Source organism: Adiantum capillus-veneris, chromosome 23 (genome assembly GCF_014529385.1).
Source record: "Adiantum capillus-veneris isolate H3 chromosome 23, ASM1452938v2, whole genome shotgun sequence".
NCBI lineage: Eukaryota > Viridiplantae > Streptophyta > Polypodiopsida > Polypodiales > Pteridaceae > Adiantum > Adiantum capillus-veneris.
The window spans coordinates 135,385,904-135,400,829 of NC_140953.1; the positions used below are offsets into that span (position 1 = coordinate 135,385,904).

At 41.4% G+C, this 14,926-nt stretch overlaps 1 protein-coding gene and 1 pseudogene across 1 annotated transcript; both read right to left on the reverse strand.

The window, feature by feature from the left end:
* Positions 1-219: 219 nt before the first annotated feature.
* On the reverse strand, positions 220-4,137 carry LOC147428635 (amino acid transporter AVT1H-like). Its single transcript, XM_086497095.1, has 2 exons — positions 3,061-4,137; positions 220-1,950 (listed from the first exon to the last, which is right to left on the reverse strand). The coding sequence occupies exons 1-2, from the start codon at positions 3,650-3,652 to the stop codon at positions 782-784; spliced, it is 1,761 nt and encodes a 586-aa protein (XP_086353221.1). The 5' UTR covers positions 3,653-4,137; the 3' UTR covers positions 220-781.
* A 5,979-nt stretch (positions 4,138-10,116) lies between these two features.
* LOC147428636 (uncharacterized protein At2g39920-like) lies at positions 10,117-10,732 on the reverse strand (annotated as a pseudogene).
* Positions 10,733-14,926: the final 4,194 nt, after the last annotated feature.

A 14,926-nucleotide genomic window follows, 5' to 3' on the forward strand; every position in this document is an offset into this window, starting at 1 on the left:
GCATCACAATAGACATGAGAGCAAGATGCTTGGGACAAATGCAGAAAAAACTGTGAAAAATGAATTTACATGGACTTATGTGGTTGATGCTTTGTTTTCTCATAACAAAAATTAAATAAATGTAGAACTCAAGATTAACAACTGATTGTGTTCAAGTTACTTTCTATATATAGTTATATAGTGATCGATTTTTGAATTTGCACAATATCAAGATATTCCTTAGGTAAAAAACCTTTTTTCCTGAGAGAAAGTAGAAAATTTGAATTACTAAGGTAACGAAATATATAGTGCACCCCGAGGTAGGGGGGAGGGTAGCCATACACATCCAACATGTTGATTGTCATGGGTTTTTTGTAAACAACTTTGGCACGAAGTGTTACATGATTGCATGGCAAGGGTTAAAGCTTTTCTAATTAGGATGCTAATACTTTGATAGTAAAACAATTTTTTTGCCTTTAATTATATGCTCTTTTTAGGTCAATTCATTGTTTCACTGAAGGGGATCTCTCAAATTGTTGTTGTGATTTGTGTGTGTGTGTGTGTGTGTGTGTGTGTGTGTGTGTGTTTTGCTTGACAAGATCATCTAATCAGTTACAATTTGAACGCACAAGAAGGTGCAAGTGTACGAGTTTTAGAGACAAAGAAGGGCTTTAGATTGGACTATGGTGGCTACATTTGCTTCTCATTAGAGTGGTGGTTGCTAGTTTTGCTCCTCACCAAGGAAGGAATATGGTACCACAAGCTCCACCTGTTACTCCTAATTAAAGTGACATTTGCTTTTCTAACTAGAGTGGTGGTGGCTAGTTTTGCTATTGACCAAGCCTTGAAAGGAAATAATGGTACCACAAGCACCAACGATGGCCCCAAGTAAAATAAGGACTGTGATGAAGACGATGGTGAAAGAGGGGAGGCGCTTCCAGTAGAGCTTGAGGTAGAAGAGGCAGGGGAAGATCATGCAAATTGCGATGGTCATTGATGAGCCCACCAGGGCGATGATGTACTCAAAGTAGGGCAGAATCATGGAGATGATGGCGATGAGGGCCAACACACATGAGCGCATCAGCGTGGACGCGGCAAAGATCAGGGTCTTGTTCATGCCGCCCTTCTGCATGTTGGCGCATCGCTTGTTGAGTTGCACCTCCACTGCTGTCGTGATAGGTGATAGCTGGAGTGCAAACTTGCAGATGGGTGTCAGGATGGTCATCCACAGCACTATCTTTGTGCTTATGAAGTGCACCGGCATGCTCAATGTCACCTGTGAGGCTGTGTGTTCGCCGAACATGTATGCGCCTGCTACCCCCAACCCAGCTATGGATGTGGTAGCGATGAAGAAGCTCACAGCAAGGACCTGCGGAAACTTGGAAGGGTCCTTCATGGATTTGTAAATGCTGGGGAACACGCTGGTGCCCCCATATGAGAAGGCATACAGCCCCGCTGCCACTGGTACGCCCTTGATGCGTAGGAAAGGGAGCGGATGTGTGAAACCGATATGATTCACGGTTGCGGCAACCATCACGGCGACCAGCAGCAGCACCGAGCTCACAATGCACCACATCGAGGTGAAAGAGAGGGCACTCAGGTCGCGCAACCAAACAGAGGGCAGGATGATGAGAGTAACGATGCAGATCATGATGTTCCTGTTGCTTAAGCCTGGGAGGCTAAATCCCACATGGGGAAAGAAGTAGTTCAAGTTGTCTCCCATGGAAATGCAGTAGCCCACAAGGGTTCCCGTTAACTCCATGTAGAAGAGAGCAGTGATCACTTTCCTCATCCTCTTTCCGAGGGCAAGCTTCGCGATGTCTTGGTAGTTGGAGCAAGCTGGATCGAACTCTATGCATCGTGCCATCAGGTAGGCCGTGTATGCATATGATGTGGATATCATGATTGAGATGGTTACCCCCATCCACCCTGTTTTTGCAATTGCATAGGGAGAGGAGAGTATGCCCAGACCTGTGTATAAACCAATAATAGGGAAACAGCATGTCAGTAACAATCCAAAATAAAAGCGAATTAGGGCCTCACCTTGCCATAGTCAATCTGAATAATGGAACGTATTGCAGCTCTTCAAAACCATAAAATGAAAAAAGCATTGTATAGTAGACACTTAAGCAGCATATTCCTATCAACCTGAGCCAATAGTAGTAGTAGCACTAAATTCTTAGGTTTGGTCAGTCAGCAAAAGTAGCTGATAATAATGCCTTTCCTTTCAATATAAGAATATCCTTGTTGATTTCTTCCAAGGGTAGAGCTTGTATACAAAGGGGCAAACCGCTCCATTTAGGCTTATGCTTTTGTGCTTCGACGGGTAGATTCATTCTATCGCGCTTTCCATGAAGGCTTTACTTTTTAGTTGAAAGTCTCAAGCCTAAAGGCACTCTTGGAGAGTCTTAAAAAGAAATGGAAAATGCATTTCCTTAAGTTAAAAAGAGATGATGGTGGTGTTAGATTCCTTAATTGTTTTGTGAAGCATCTAGGTCCCTAGGCTTTCAATCTTTTGAACCTTTCTACTGGCTCTCTCTTTCTTATATTCTTATGACATTGTTTAAGGTGATTATCAAATCCAAATATTATCTGTGCAACAAAGTAAGCAATCACCATAAGACACTTAAGTGCCTTGTACATGCAGCCCCCATGATCACCTACATCCCTAGACCGCATGGGTTGTTGTACGAGGGCTCTATGGTTGAGACTACACCTCATGGATCATGGGTAGTGTGGGCCAAGGCTGCGTGATCACGAGTCAAAATGGGTTTAGCTAGGGGTGAGCTAGGCCACCCTAGTTCACCAGCTTGAACCAATGATCTAGACTATCCATGATTGGCTTCACCAAATTTCAGGAATTTCTTCCCATTGATAAACTCCAAATCTACCAAATGAATCGATAAACATGCCTAGCTTGTGGTGGTAGCTATGTTGTTAAGTGGTATGGAATTGAAGTGTGAAAATTTAATAAAGATGAGGAAAACACAAAGAGAGGTGGAGTGTAGATTAAAATGCAAGATTTTTTCTTTGGGGAGAGATAGAGAGAGAGAGAGAGAGAGAGAGAGAGAGAGATTATACCATAGAGTAAGCTAAGACAGTTGAGGGTAGCTTGGAAGAAGGAGGATTTGCCATGGTTGTGGTCATGGGGAGAGAGTTGGAGGACTTTAAGCTTCTCAGGATGAGGAAGGGGGGCAGGGGGCCCGGCTAGCTCAACGCTAAGAGCTTTGGTGGCAGTAGTGACAGTGAGCTTGGAAGCAATGTAGGAAGCATATCCATCCTCAATATAATTATGGGGAGGCGGAGGGGCACCCACAGGAAGCTGCATGTGTGAAAAATCTACAACGCAGCTGATTGGCGGTGGCCCGGGCGATGACAATTGGTCGGATGGGGACCTCATATTACTATTCAAAAGGTCTTCTTTCCCGGATCCTGGGGGCGCCTCAACTTGAAGAGCACCTGCTTCATGCGTTTCGCGCGTGTGACCCTCCGCTCCCTCCTTCTGCGCCCCCAAAGTTGGCGAAACGCCGTCCTTTGCTGCTGCAACGTCGGGGCAGCTGGTTTTCTTTCCCTCGTCCCCGTGTGAACCCCTTCGTACTTCTTTCTCAGCGTCACCCATTCCGCCTGCTTGACGGGAGTTCTCGCACAGTTGTCGCTGATCACGGGCAGCCATGTGATTATTGGCTGGCGGTGATCGTTCTCCTTAGGGAGAGCAAGAGCTGCTTTGCATGCGAGCGCACACACGTATAAGCTTGAGCTGTGTGCGTGCCTTTGCAGCTCCGCAAGCTGGCTCTTATATACGCATATGCTCCGTGTGCGCCTCTTACTGTAGATGTGTGTGTGTGTGTGTGTGTGTGTGTGTGTGTGTGTGTGTGTGTGTGAGAGAGAGAGAGAGAGAGAGAGAGAGAGAGAGGCTTGCTCTTCCTCTGCCCTTCTGCTGTGAGCAGCTGGTGATTTAATAGGGGGCTGGTAATGATAAGATACCGGGCGGCTAGAGCCTAGGGTCAACAAAATGGGTTCCCCACTCCCCTCTGCCTGCCTCAGGAGCACCAGTATTACTCCACTCTACTAGACCTACTCCCTGTTCCTTCCATCAGCGGATCAGCCCTGTTCCTACTTGGACCATAAATGCTTTTGAAAATATTTTTTCTTTTCTTCGACAAACACACTGAGGTTAACCTTAATTCAATCTCCTGCTAATGGGACCTTCACTACGCCAGCAAGCATATGCTTATGCTGTCGCTCTGCATAGCAAAGGCCAATGAGGATCTCATGCTCTATTCCAACGTCGACAACCTTTTGGGAAAGGTGATGTGTTCTGTAACTACATTGTACCTTGCTTTCTCTCACATGCACTAGAGAGAGAGAGAGAGAGAGAGAGAAAGAAGCTAATGTTCCCATCATCCCGCACTTACACGCACAGATTCCATGACCGTGCTTCTAACCCTTCTATGGTTAGAATCGTCCACTTTTACAATTTCACACGCTAACCTGGGGTTAAAATGGGTAACCCGTTCCCCCACCACCCTAGAGCCCTTTCCTGTCGCATGCCTCCTTCCAAGTGGAAGTAGGTTTTGATGGGGTGGCACTATTAGCAGTGGGCTTTATTGATAGTATAACGCCTTCCTCATGGTACTACCATATGGCCCTTCCATCCATGCATCGGCCGTTCACTTCTCTCTATACACACATTTTCTCTCTCTCTCTCTCTCTCTCTCTCTCTCTCTCTCTCTCTCACACACACACACACACAAGAGTACCTCATTTCAACTGTTCCTTTTATTCATTCCTTTCCCCGTGGATTCTAATTAGTGTTCTTTCTTTGTACCACTCCCATCTCTTTGCTTGGCACACCTCTTTTCCCCCCCACAACTTGGCACACACAACATTCCTTTGGTGTTCTTACTCACATGCACATCATGACCACCTTTTTGCCCACCTTGCACCACATCAAAATTCCTTTTGCTTAGCTTTTACCACCCACAATTACCTTTAAGCTCAATCAATCACAACAATCATAGGTCCAAAACGCCAATCTAGCCTCATTTATTGCCTTAACAAGAGTCCTTTTGGCCAGAATATAAAAGCCTTCAAAAGCAAGAGGCTAACATTATGTAATTTTTTTCCCCTACACGTTTGAATCCATTAACCCTTATCTACTCACACTAGTCACTTATTTTCATATCAAGTGATGCTTAATTTTCACCACAAAAGATAACCTATAAGCGTTGAAGGTGGGTGGGTGGGTGTGTGTGTGTGAGAGAGAGAGAGAGAGTTTATTCTTTTTCAACATGATGATACGGTGTATAACATTTGACGAGGGAATCCTCACCGTCAATGCAAAGAATAGAAGATAACAAAAAGGAAAGAGGGGCGGCGGGGGGGGGGGGGATCAATAAATAGGTTTTTCCAGTTGGATATGTCTTTTCTTAGAGGCAACTATGGGAGAAGAGGAATCATATATTCTTTGTCAAATAGGTCAAAAGATGCCTTGCACTGGGCTTAATCATGTGTTATATATGACCTACTCGGAATCCTTTGAATGTCCAATTTGTCTACACTCTCATCCATCTCCCTAACTTCTTAGGCATAACAATTATGTGTCTCATGTCTGTATGCTTCCATTTCAATTATAGAGAAATTGGATGTGCTTCTATTTGTACAGTGCCTTAACCATTGCACCAAATCAGACATCAAAATATGAGGGCAATAACTTTTCAGCACGTGTAGCATATCACATCGATTGATTGGAGAGGGTTATATATACATTTGAAAAGGATACTATCAGTACCGTAAGAGGGGGATGAGGGTTATTAAAAGACAACCATGGCATAAATAGAACATGTAGATAGGGTTATGTTTAAAAGACAACCATGGCATAAATAGAACATGTAGATAGGGTTATGTTTAATAAATCTCATGAATGCATGAGATATAGGGAACTTTTGTGGTGAGTAACTGTTCCAAGTTAAACATTGATAATGGAGGGGAGCAAAAGTTGGCTATATTGTATATTTATGTTGTATAATGTAAATCAAAGTTAATTTCAATTAAAAATAGAGTATGCCACAGTAACATAGCTACTAGCTAATTAGGCAAGTCAATTAGGAAACTTAGGGGAATGATATAGATTAATAGAAACTTAGGGGAATGATATAGATTAATAACCATAAATTGTTAAATGTAGTAATATACAAGTACTAACATGAGTTGTATAAGTCTCTTCTTACAACTTAACCTTTGTATTTAACAAAGTCCACAAGTGGTAGTTACATGGGAATTCCTATAGATGCACACAATCCTAGATACATCCTTCTATACCATTGCTAGTGCCTTTCTTGGTTCGTCAAACTCACCCGTTTTTACATGAGCATCCATAACAAAATACTTATCATCGACACGGTCGATTATAATGTCATCCTTTTGTAGATTCTCGACAATTATAACAAGATATTATTCCATTGTGGAATCTATGGAAAAATGTCTACATTTGGTTTGCTTGGATCCAAAGGCTGGATACCATGTACAATGGTTTTGAGTCTAACCCCTGTTATATTTTCATAGCTAAATTGAAGTCTTTAGCTAGGTTCTCCCTGTAGAACATTAAAGATGTTCCCTCAGAGCCTCTATATGTAATCCAAAGAATTGTGTCCTATAGCAATATGGAAGATTCATGAAGCCTATTGATTATCAAAAATCCTCGAACTCAAATGTGTCGTTCATTGTCTGTTATTGGTAGGTCTGAAGAAATATTGCAAGGAAATGTTTTTGCATAAGCCACCCACTCTTGCAATGAGAAGACAGGATTACAAATTGGCTTGATATACTAACTCCCACTATTGAAGGCCAATTTGGTAAAAAAAATGGAAGAGCTTGTCCTTGAGTCCCTCATTACAACCAACAAGGCAGCTCCTCCTCTATCTCAATCAGGAAGAGATCCATTTGTGAAAGGAAGCAATAAAACCTACAAAGGTGAGGGCACTGAAGAGATAAGCTATGGATACGACTTGAGATTATGAGGAGAAGAAGAAAGAATCTCATATTCATAGACGTTTCAAACATTCCATCATGTCATTCGAGCTCTTCTAATGATTGCAGTAACACCGGTTGTCCACCTTCGAGGCAAGCTCAACCAATGTCATTCTAGCTCTCTTGATGATTGCATTTATATTGGTACACTTCCCATCATCGAGACAAGCTCAACCACACGATATGACATGTGTTTGACTAGGTGAGTTATATAAATGACTCAACCTCCATTGCATTTACAAGCACCCTGTTCAATTTACACATAAGGCAAGAATGGAGGACAAGAAGAAGGGGAAAGTGGAGCTTTTTGAGAAGATGATGGCAGACTTGAGGGAAGTTCAAAAAACACTCTCCGAGGCAAAAGCAATTCAAAAGGAATTGAAGAATTAGAATGAAGTAGCTTGAAAGGCAAAGGCTTTGAAATACAATAGTGCAAAGAAACCACCAAAGGTAAAGAAAAAAGAAAAATAGTAGAAAGGGACAAACAAGCTAGTGCATCGGTCACATGTTGTACTTGTCACCTGAAAAATCACATGAGCTCACGTAAGCAGTTGTATAACAAATCATCTCATTAGAGGTTCCAATCAATGTAAGTACAAGCCATGATAGTAGAGAAAATTGATTTTGTAGCTTATAACACAATGTAGGTAAGTTTTTGAAAAAAACCATGTCTTCTATTCTTGCTTGTTGCAAAATTACTTGAGTGTAGTGTGATAAGAATATCTGTAAAGAGAGTTACTTAAAAGAAATTAAATAAAATGAGCATTTATGTATCAACGGAGTATGTTAAACTAGGGGTTTATCGTATAAGAAGATGTTGTAAAAGTTGGTGTGGAATTTGGGGATCTTAAGATAAGAAAGGAAGCACTAGGATGGTATAATATATATGGTATTTGGGTCTAAAGATACATAGAGAGAGAGAGAGAGAGAGAGAGAGAGAGAGAGAGAGAGAGAGCTTACTCATCAAAAATAATTTGAAATGATCTTGCTCGATGTATATTATTAAAATGTATTGAGAAATTTCATACCTGGAGGTTCTCTAATATGATAGTATTGTAGTTGGGCCAAAGCATGTATTGGTGGTACCAAAAAGGGGTGTCTTAGACAGTCCTTTGGTAGCACTTTATAAGCCCCATCTTCATGTGTTACATTTAAAATAAACTAGAAGGTTATATATCAATGGATAGATTTATTCATGTAAAATCTGAAAGTATACTAAAGTCCAACAAGTTTTGATTTTTTTTGCTAAAACAAAACCGGTCCCCATTTTTTTAAGGGTATTACCAAAAAGTGCAAAAAGTGGCACCACCTATTTATGCTTTCACCCAATTAGCTTCATCTGCAAAAGGGTTTCTCAAAGACAAAGCACTAAAGATGATTTTGTGTTAGATTCAGGTAAGGATAGATAAACACTTTGGAAGTCCTTAATGATAAAATTGATATCCAAACTGGTTATCTGTAAGTAGAAGGTTGTGAGCCAATCAATGATAGAAAAAACTTTGGAGATTTTATCTCTCTCTTTTTTTCTGAAGTTAGATAGACAACAGATATCGGGATTGTGCCAAAGCAATAGTGAACTCAAACAATAACTGAAATGAAAAATAATCATGATGCTTGATTTAGACAACTGCTAAAAAAATTCCATTCCTAAGTATGACCATGCCGATACATTATCTTATATTTAGTAAAGAGTTGTAAGTTCACATTAATACAGTCTAATTTTTGTTGCTCAAAAATTCTATGTCGCTAATGAAATTTGGCCTGAAATACATGTAAGTTAATAAGATATCCAAATTTCTATATATAGACGCTATTCTTGCTTAACGGGATTCAAAAATAATATTTGTCAATGATAAAATATATAGAGATTAGCGTTTATGTTAGCAATGCCTACTATGAGTCAAGAACTTGAAGAGAATAATATATCATCCCAATAGAATGAACAAAAAATGAAATACATAAGCAAGATAATCATTCACTTCAAAGTTTTCTTTATTATAAGAGTATGTTAGCAATGCCTACTAAGAGTCAAGAACCTGAAGAGAATTAATGTATGATCCCAATAGGATGAACAAAAAATGAAATACATAAGCAAGATAATCATTCACTTCAAATTAAAAGGCATTCCTAATGGCTTCAAAAATATTAAAAGCTATTCTTGATTCATAGATTCCCTCAAAACAACAAAAACGGTACGCTAGTCTATAACATGTAGCAACGGGCAATGATGAAGCATGTAGATTTGCAATAGTATCAATTAGGAACAACGGATACAACATTGAGAGAGAGAGAGAGAGAGAGAGAGAGAGAGAGAGAGAGAGTGCAAGGACACTTTAAAGAGAATAAAATGCTAATGCAAAAATAAACAAGAAGAGAAACAAATATATACCAATGTGAAGCTGACCACCTCTTTATATGGACACAGAAGGTCTTTTGACTTTTCACCGTCATTTGTCTTTTGACTTTCCACCTTCATCTGTCTTTTCATGTCCTAAACTCACCCTTCACTTACGCACTTAATATGTTTTGAAAGTTTTATTTATTTTTTTGAGATTGGGGAGACCTAATCAAAGGGTATTCCTAATGGCTTCAAAAAAATTAAAAGATATTCCTAATTCAAAGATTCCCTCAACAACAAGAAAAACGATGTCCTAGTCTATAGCATGTAACAATGGGCAATGACGAAGCACGTAGATTTACAACAGTATTAGCTGGGAAGGACAGATACAACATAGAGAGAGAGAGCAAGGAAAACGCTAAAGAGAAGAGAAAAAAATGTTAAAGAAAAAATGAAAGAAAAGAGAAACACCTCTTTATATATGAACACAAAAGAACTTTTGACTTTTGACCTTCCCATATCTTTTTATTTTCCACCTTTGTCTTTCTTTTCATTTCCTAAACTCACCCTTCACTTATACACTCAATATGTTTTGAAAGAATTTTTATTTTTTTGAGATTGGGGAGACCTAATCATTCACTTCAAAGTTTTATTTATTATAGGAGTATTATTAGTGAGATCTATCAAGCTTCCAAAAGTCCAAGTGTTGGCTAGTGACAAGAATTAGGATGAACACTTAGGGAGTCCATTGTTTCTAAGCGCCAATGGTCTCAAGTATGAGATGTGGGCAATTGCCAAAAGTCGAGAATCATTGAGGGTCTATGAGTGTAGTAAAAGGCGTTGGATAGAGTTGTTTTGTCACATTCATGTTGTTGCACACTTAGGGTCTTCAAGTACCTTTGAGCTGAACTAGCAAAAATGTTTTTCTTTTGAATATTTCCCTCCATGAACATAATCAAGCATATAATAGTCACGTAGCAAGGGAACCACCCGATCCTGAATAGTATTAAGTGTTATATTAAAGAGGAAGCTGGTGTAAAAACAAAAAATCACGTTGCTTTTGCATGGTCATGGTAGAGCGATTGTCGCAAGAAGAAAACACTATAGCAAGGGTAATGATCGCTGCCACAAGAACAATTCCTACTATAGCAATAATTGATGCAATAATAGTCAAAGCCAAAATAAAACCCCAGATCCATCCATAAGACTGAACCTGCTTCCAAACATGCTTCCATATTGACTTTCATAACTTGAGCTAGCACAGGTTAGAAGGTTATGTGAGGATGAGTTGTTTAGATCAAATTTGAAGGAGGGAGGCTATGGTAGGGTGGAGGGTCCGAGAGACTCAAAGTCACGCTCCTCATCAGTAGCCAATGCCGTTGCCATAGCTTCGCACGATGCATCACCAAGATCGCAGCCTAAGCTCACATAATCTTCTTACATTGGCTATGAAATCTGCAATCTTGTTTTTGGGGCACGCGAAGGCCATCGGGGGGGGGGGCACAGGGGGGAGAAATGAGAGAAAGAGGTAGTTGGTTGAGGAAGAACGTTGGGAGAATGGCAAAAGGTGGTGTAAGTGGAGAAAGTGGGTGGTGGTGGGCATATGAGAGTTGAGAGAGGCTACTGGGGTGAGAAAAAAGCATTGGTTGAAAGAGGTTGGTGTGTGGTGGTTGTAGAGGGAGATTGTGAAAAGCCATTGCATGGGATTGGTGGCAGCCACACCGAGAGAGAGAGAGAGAGAGAGAGAGAGAGAGAGAGAGAGAGAGAGAGAGAGAGAGAGAGAGAGAGAGAGAGAGAGAGGTGACTTAACCATCCATCATGCAGTCCAGGGTGAGAGAGGAGGGAAGAAGGGTCGTTGTAGAAAGAAAGAAAGAGTTGGATGGTATTTGTGTGTGTGTGTGTGTGTGTGTGTGTGTGTGTGTGTGTGTGTGTGTGTGTGTGTGTGTGTGTGTGTGTGTGTGTGTGTGTGTGTGTGAGAGAGAGAGAGAGAGAGAGAGAGTTGGTGGATGGGAGGGAGCTTCAGAGTGAAGAGGAGGGGCTGTGAGTGGTTGCAAAATTGACAATTGCCATAAGATTCCTGTTGTTATTAGCCATTGTTGCCCATTCCCATAAACCCTGAGAAGTCATAAGTTGGCCCATAAAGAATAGGACCGTTGAGCGAGTAGATATCGTCTCCAGGCCTTGCATCACAAGCTCGAGACTAAGGTCGGCCTGCATTACGAACCCGTCTTTGCCCTTTTCCAGACTGAATAGGTTCACTCCGTGCAAAATCTTCGTGTTAGGGAGCGCACTCCAAAAGAGGACGGCTTTAAAATCTTTTCCGAACCGCAACCAATAGCTTCAGAATCACTTGCTCTTTCCTTACCCTCAACAACAAATATAAAGTCCATGCTGACCGACTTTCCTCCGCTCCCAATAGCAGGCATTTGAACCGAACGTAGTATCCCGTTCGTTCTAGATTAGACTAGATAGTACTAAGAATCCATTCTCATAGCAAAACTCTAGACCTAGGAACCTATGTTCCTTACTCATGGGTCTCGAAAACCAAGGTTCTCACCTCTAGAACGCACCTCCCAGACTCGTGGCACGGCATCCCTATAAACTCTATTTGGAGTCTATTCCCAAAGTCCTTTTCCACAAAGATCTTAGTATCAACTCTGCTTTCTTGGCCACGAACTCTCTTCTCAAGAATCTCTACTTCCTGATCTCAACTCGAGCAAAATCTCCCAGTTCGAGCAGCTTTAGTGTAGCTCGGACTGCATATGAGAGCGCCATGAGATGGCGGCTTGGACTCTTCTTCACCATGGTTCATGGCGTGCTTAGATGCCAGCACCGACCACCACCAGTGTGGTTGTTTCCACCTCCCATTTATTGATTTAGCCATCTTTGTACATAGTTTGTTTTTTCATTAGGAGAGTCTGGATCCAGCAAGATCCTCTCGGGGATGTGTAGAATCGTGCTCCTCCTATGTCTGTTTGTCACAGTGAGAATCACTGGTGTATGGTCTTAAGTTTGTCGATGAGGCTAGCAAGAAAATCTTGCTCTTGCATAGCGAGACCATAAAGTTGAATTTTGAGGCTCATTTTCGAGTGCTTATCTCGAGCACCAAAAAGAAGCTCTAGGACTTTCTAAGCGTGAAACGTGGATGTAGCATCATCTGTGTGGTGAATGAAGTCGTCTTCGAGTGCCATGATGATGATCCCAAGGTTTGTGTGGAGGTTTGCCTCCAACCGGATGGAGGTTTTACAATGCTCCACATAATATTTTTTAAGAGCACCCCCTTTATCTTTGTCAGTGTCTGTAAACCCTTTACAATTTCAGGACGTCCAAGACTTACGTCCTGCAATAATGCAATAATTGTCAGGTCAATACACATGCACGTCTCAATGTTGGAGCACTACTCCATCCTTTAGAGATTCCTCAAGGTAAATGGAAAATCATTCTCGTAGATTGTTTTACCGGTTTACCCAAGACCAGTCGAGGAAATGGCTCAGTGTGGGTGGTAGTGAACATCTTAACCAAAATGACAAAGTAGCAGCTATTTGGGAACGCCGATGTGCAATTTCCAAGAGGTTTTTCCTTTTGGTTTTTGAGGATAAAAACTCTTCTTAAAGGGGGGGCAATGTCAGGTAGCCTATAATGGTTGTGACGAGGTCGATCGTCCTCTAGCCATAGAGCCGTGAGGACGGGGTTCAAGGGGAGACTGTGTGGTCGTAGTGCCCAGGCGGCCAAACCAATGTGGACGGTAGGCCACACATCTCTAAGGTATGGGGATGAGGGACACTTCTCATTATCTCAATGGTTAGGTGGAGAGCTGACGACCTATCCCTCCATGGCAAGTACGCCCGTAGGGGTCTTATAGTATTCTAATACATATCTTTCACTCGGATTGTCGGTCTTTGTGTGCGTAGTGATAATATATGGCAGGTACGTCCGTATTGTTGTTATGGTATTCTAATAGGTATCTTTCACTCTCGGACTGTCATTCTTCCTGTGCATAGTGATAATATAGTTGTTGGATGTATCTATGTTCTCTCTTCTTCTCAATCCTCTATGTGAAATTAGTAGGTAATTGTATTAGTGAGGAGCACTCCTCATTATCTCAATGGTTGGGTGTATCCCAATGGTTGGGTGGAGAGCTGACGACCTACCTCTCCAAGCAGGTATGCCCTTAGGGGTGTTATGGTATTCTAACAGATATCTTTCACTTGGATTGTGAGTCTTCGTGTACGAAGTGATAATCTAGTTGTTGGATGCATCTGTGCTCTCTCTTCTTCTCAATCCTCTATGTGAAATTAGTAGGTAATTCAATCAGTACTGCCCTCTATTGTGTATTGGTCGGTTATACAATCCTCATGGGGTCAGGGATCGAGAAGTGATGATGCCGCAGCCAACTTGCCTCGGTCTTCGATGATGGCGGCTTGAGGGAGAGTAGTCTGCATTGGAGCTACCCTTGTGTGGAGAGCCTATCCAACTTGGGCCCAAGATGAGTGTGCACTCCGTATAGCTACATCCTTTGTCTAGGAATCCTCATGTATGTATACATGGCAAGGCGCACTCTCGGTGTCTAAAAAAGAGTATACCACAATGTGTCTACAAGATCTATCAAGAGGCATCACAAAAAACATGGCTAGCGACCAAAGGGTCTATATCAAATCAGTCACTCCCAAGTCTCCTGTGTGGTGGAAGAACTCAAGGGCTTGGGCATGTAGCCAATATAGTGTTTTATGCATAGTCCACTTTGTGTGATCCCTGCCACACAATTGAAAAGAGAAATCAATCGTTGCGTCCAAATCATTTACACCCTTGGCTACTAGGAAAAGAACATGAACTCTGAAGAAAATTGCATCAAGATTAAAAGAGGGCCGCCAAGAAAGCGTGTAAAGCCGTAGATCGAAAAAAATCCCATCGTCAATGAATACCAAAACTAGTCAGGCTCATGCCCTTGTTCCATGGCCTAGGAGCGGTGTGACCTAACCCTAACCTACTTCATTTAGAGGGATAGTAAATATGTTTCTTCCAAGGTGTATAGGTCTAGCCCGTCTAAGCCTTATATTGGATGATGGATCGCGATCGATGGTACTGCTGAAAGATCGCCCTCTCTCTCTCATGTTGGTGCCCACTTGAGGATGTAATAAGTTTTTGACAAGTGCACCCCTCCTTTCGTCACATATTGTCTTTGGGGTGGTGAGAGAGTGACAATGGATGTACTAAGCTTTCAACTCTTCTATATCCATCATGCCCTTCCATTTTGGGGCTATTTGAGGCCCATCTCCACAAAAAAACTGGGGCTTAGTGTATTTGTAACTAGATAAGTTTACAAAATCCGAGCTAGATTCCAAGCTTGAAAATTGGCAAAATTTTGCAAGTTTTAGTGTAAATATTGACAATTCTTCAAATTTTGACCTAAAAATTGAAAATCTTTTATTGTATCTTTATATGTTTTCAACATTTGCAAAAACTAGGGTTTAGTATATTTTTAACTAGGTAAAATTGAAAAATGTTAGCTAGATTCCAAGCCTGCCTTGAAAAAACCGGACAATAAAATTGTATTGGCCATGATGCACATATAATCACAAA

Coding starts and splice junctions, on each gene's coding strand:
- LOC147428635 (XM_086497095.1), bottom strand. CDS start 3,652: ATGGCTGCCCGTGATCAGCGACAACTGTGCGAGAACTCCCGTCAAGCA. Junction 1,951..3,060: donor CTGTCTTAGCTTACTCTATG/GTATAATCTCTC, acceptor GTTTATACACAG/GTCTGGGCATACTCTCCTCT.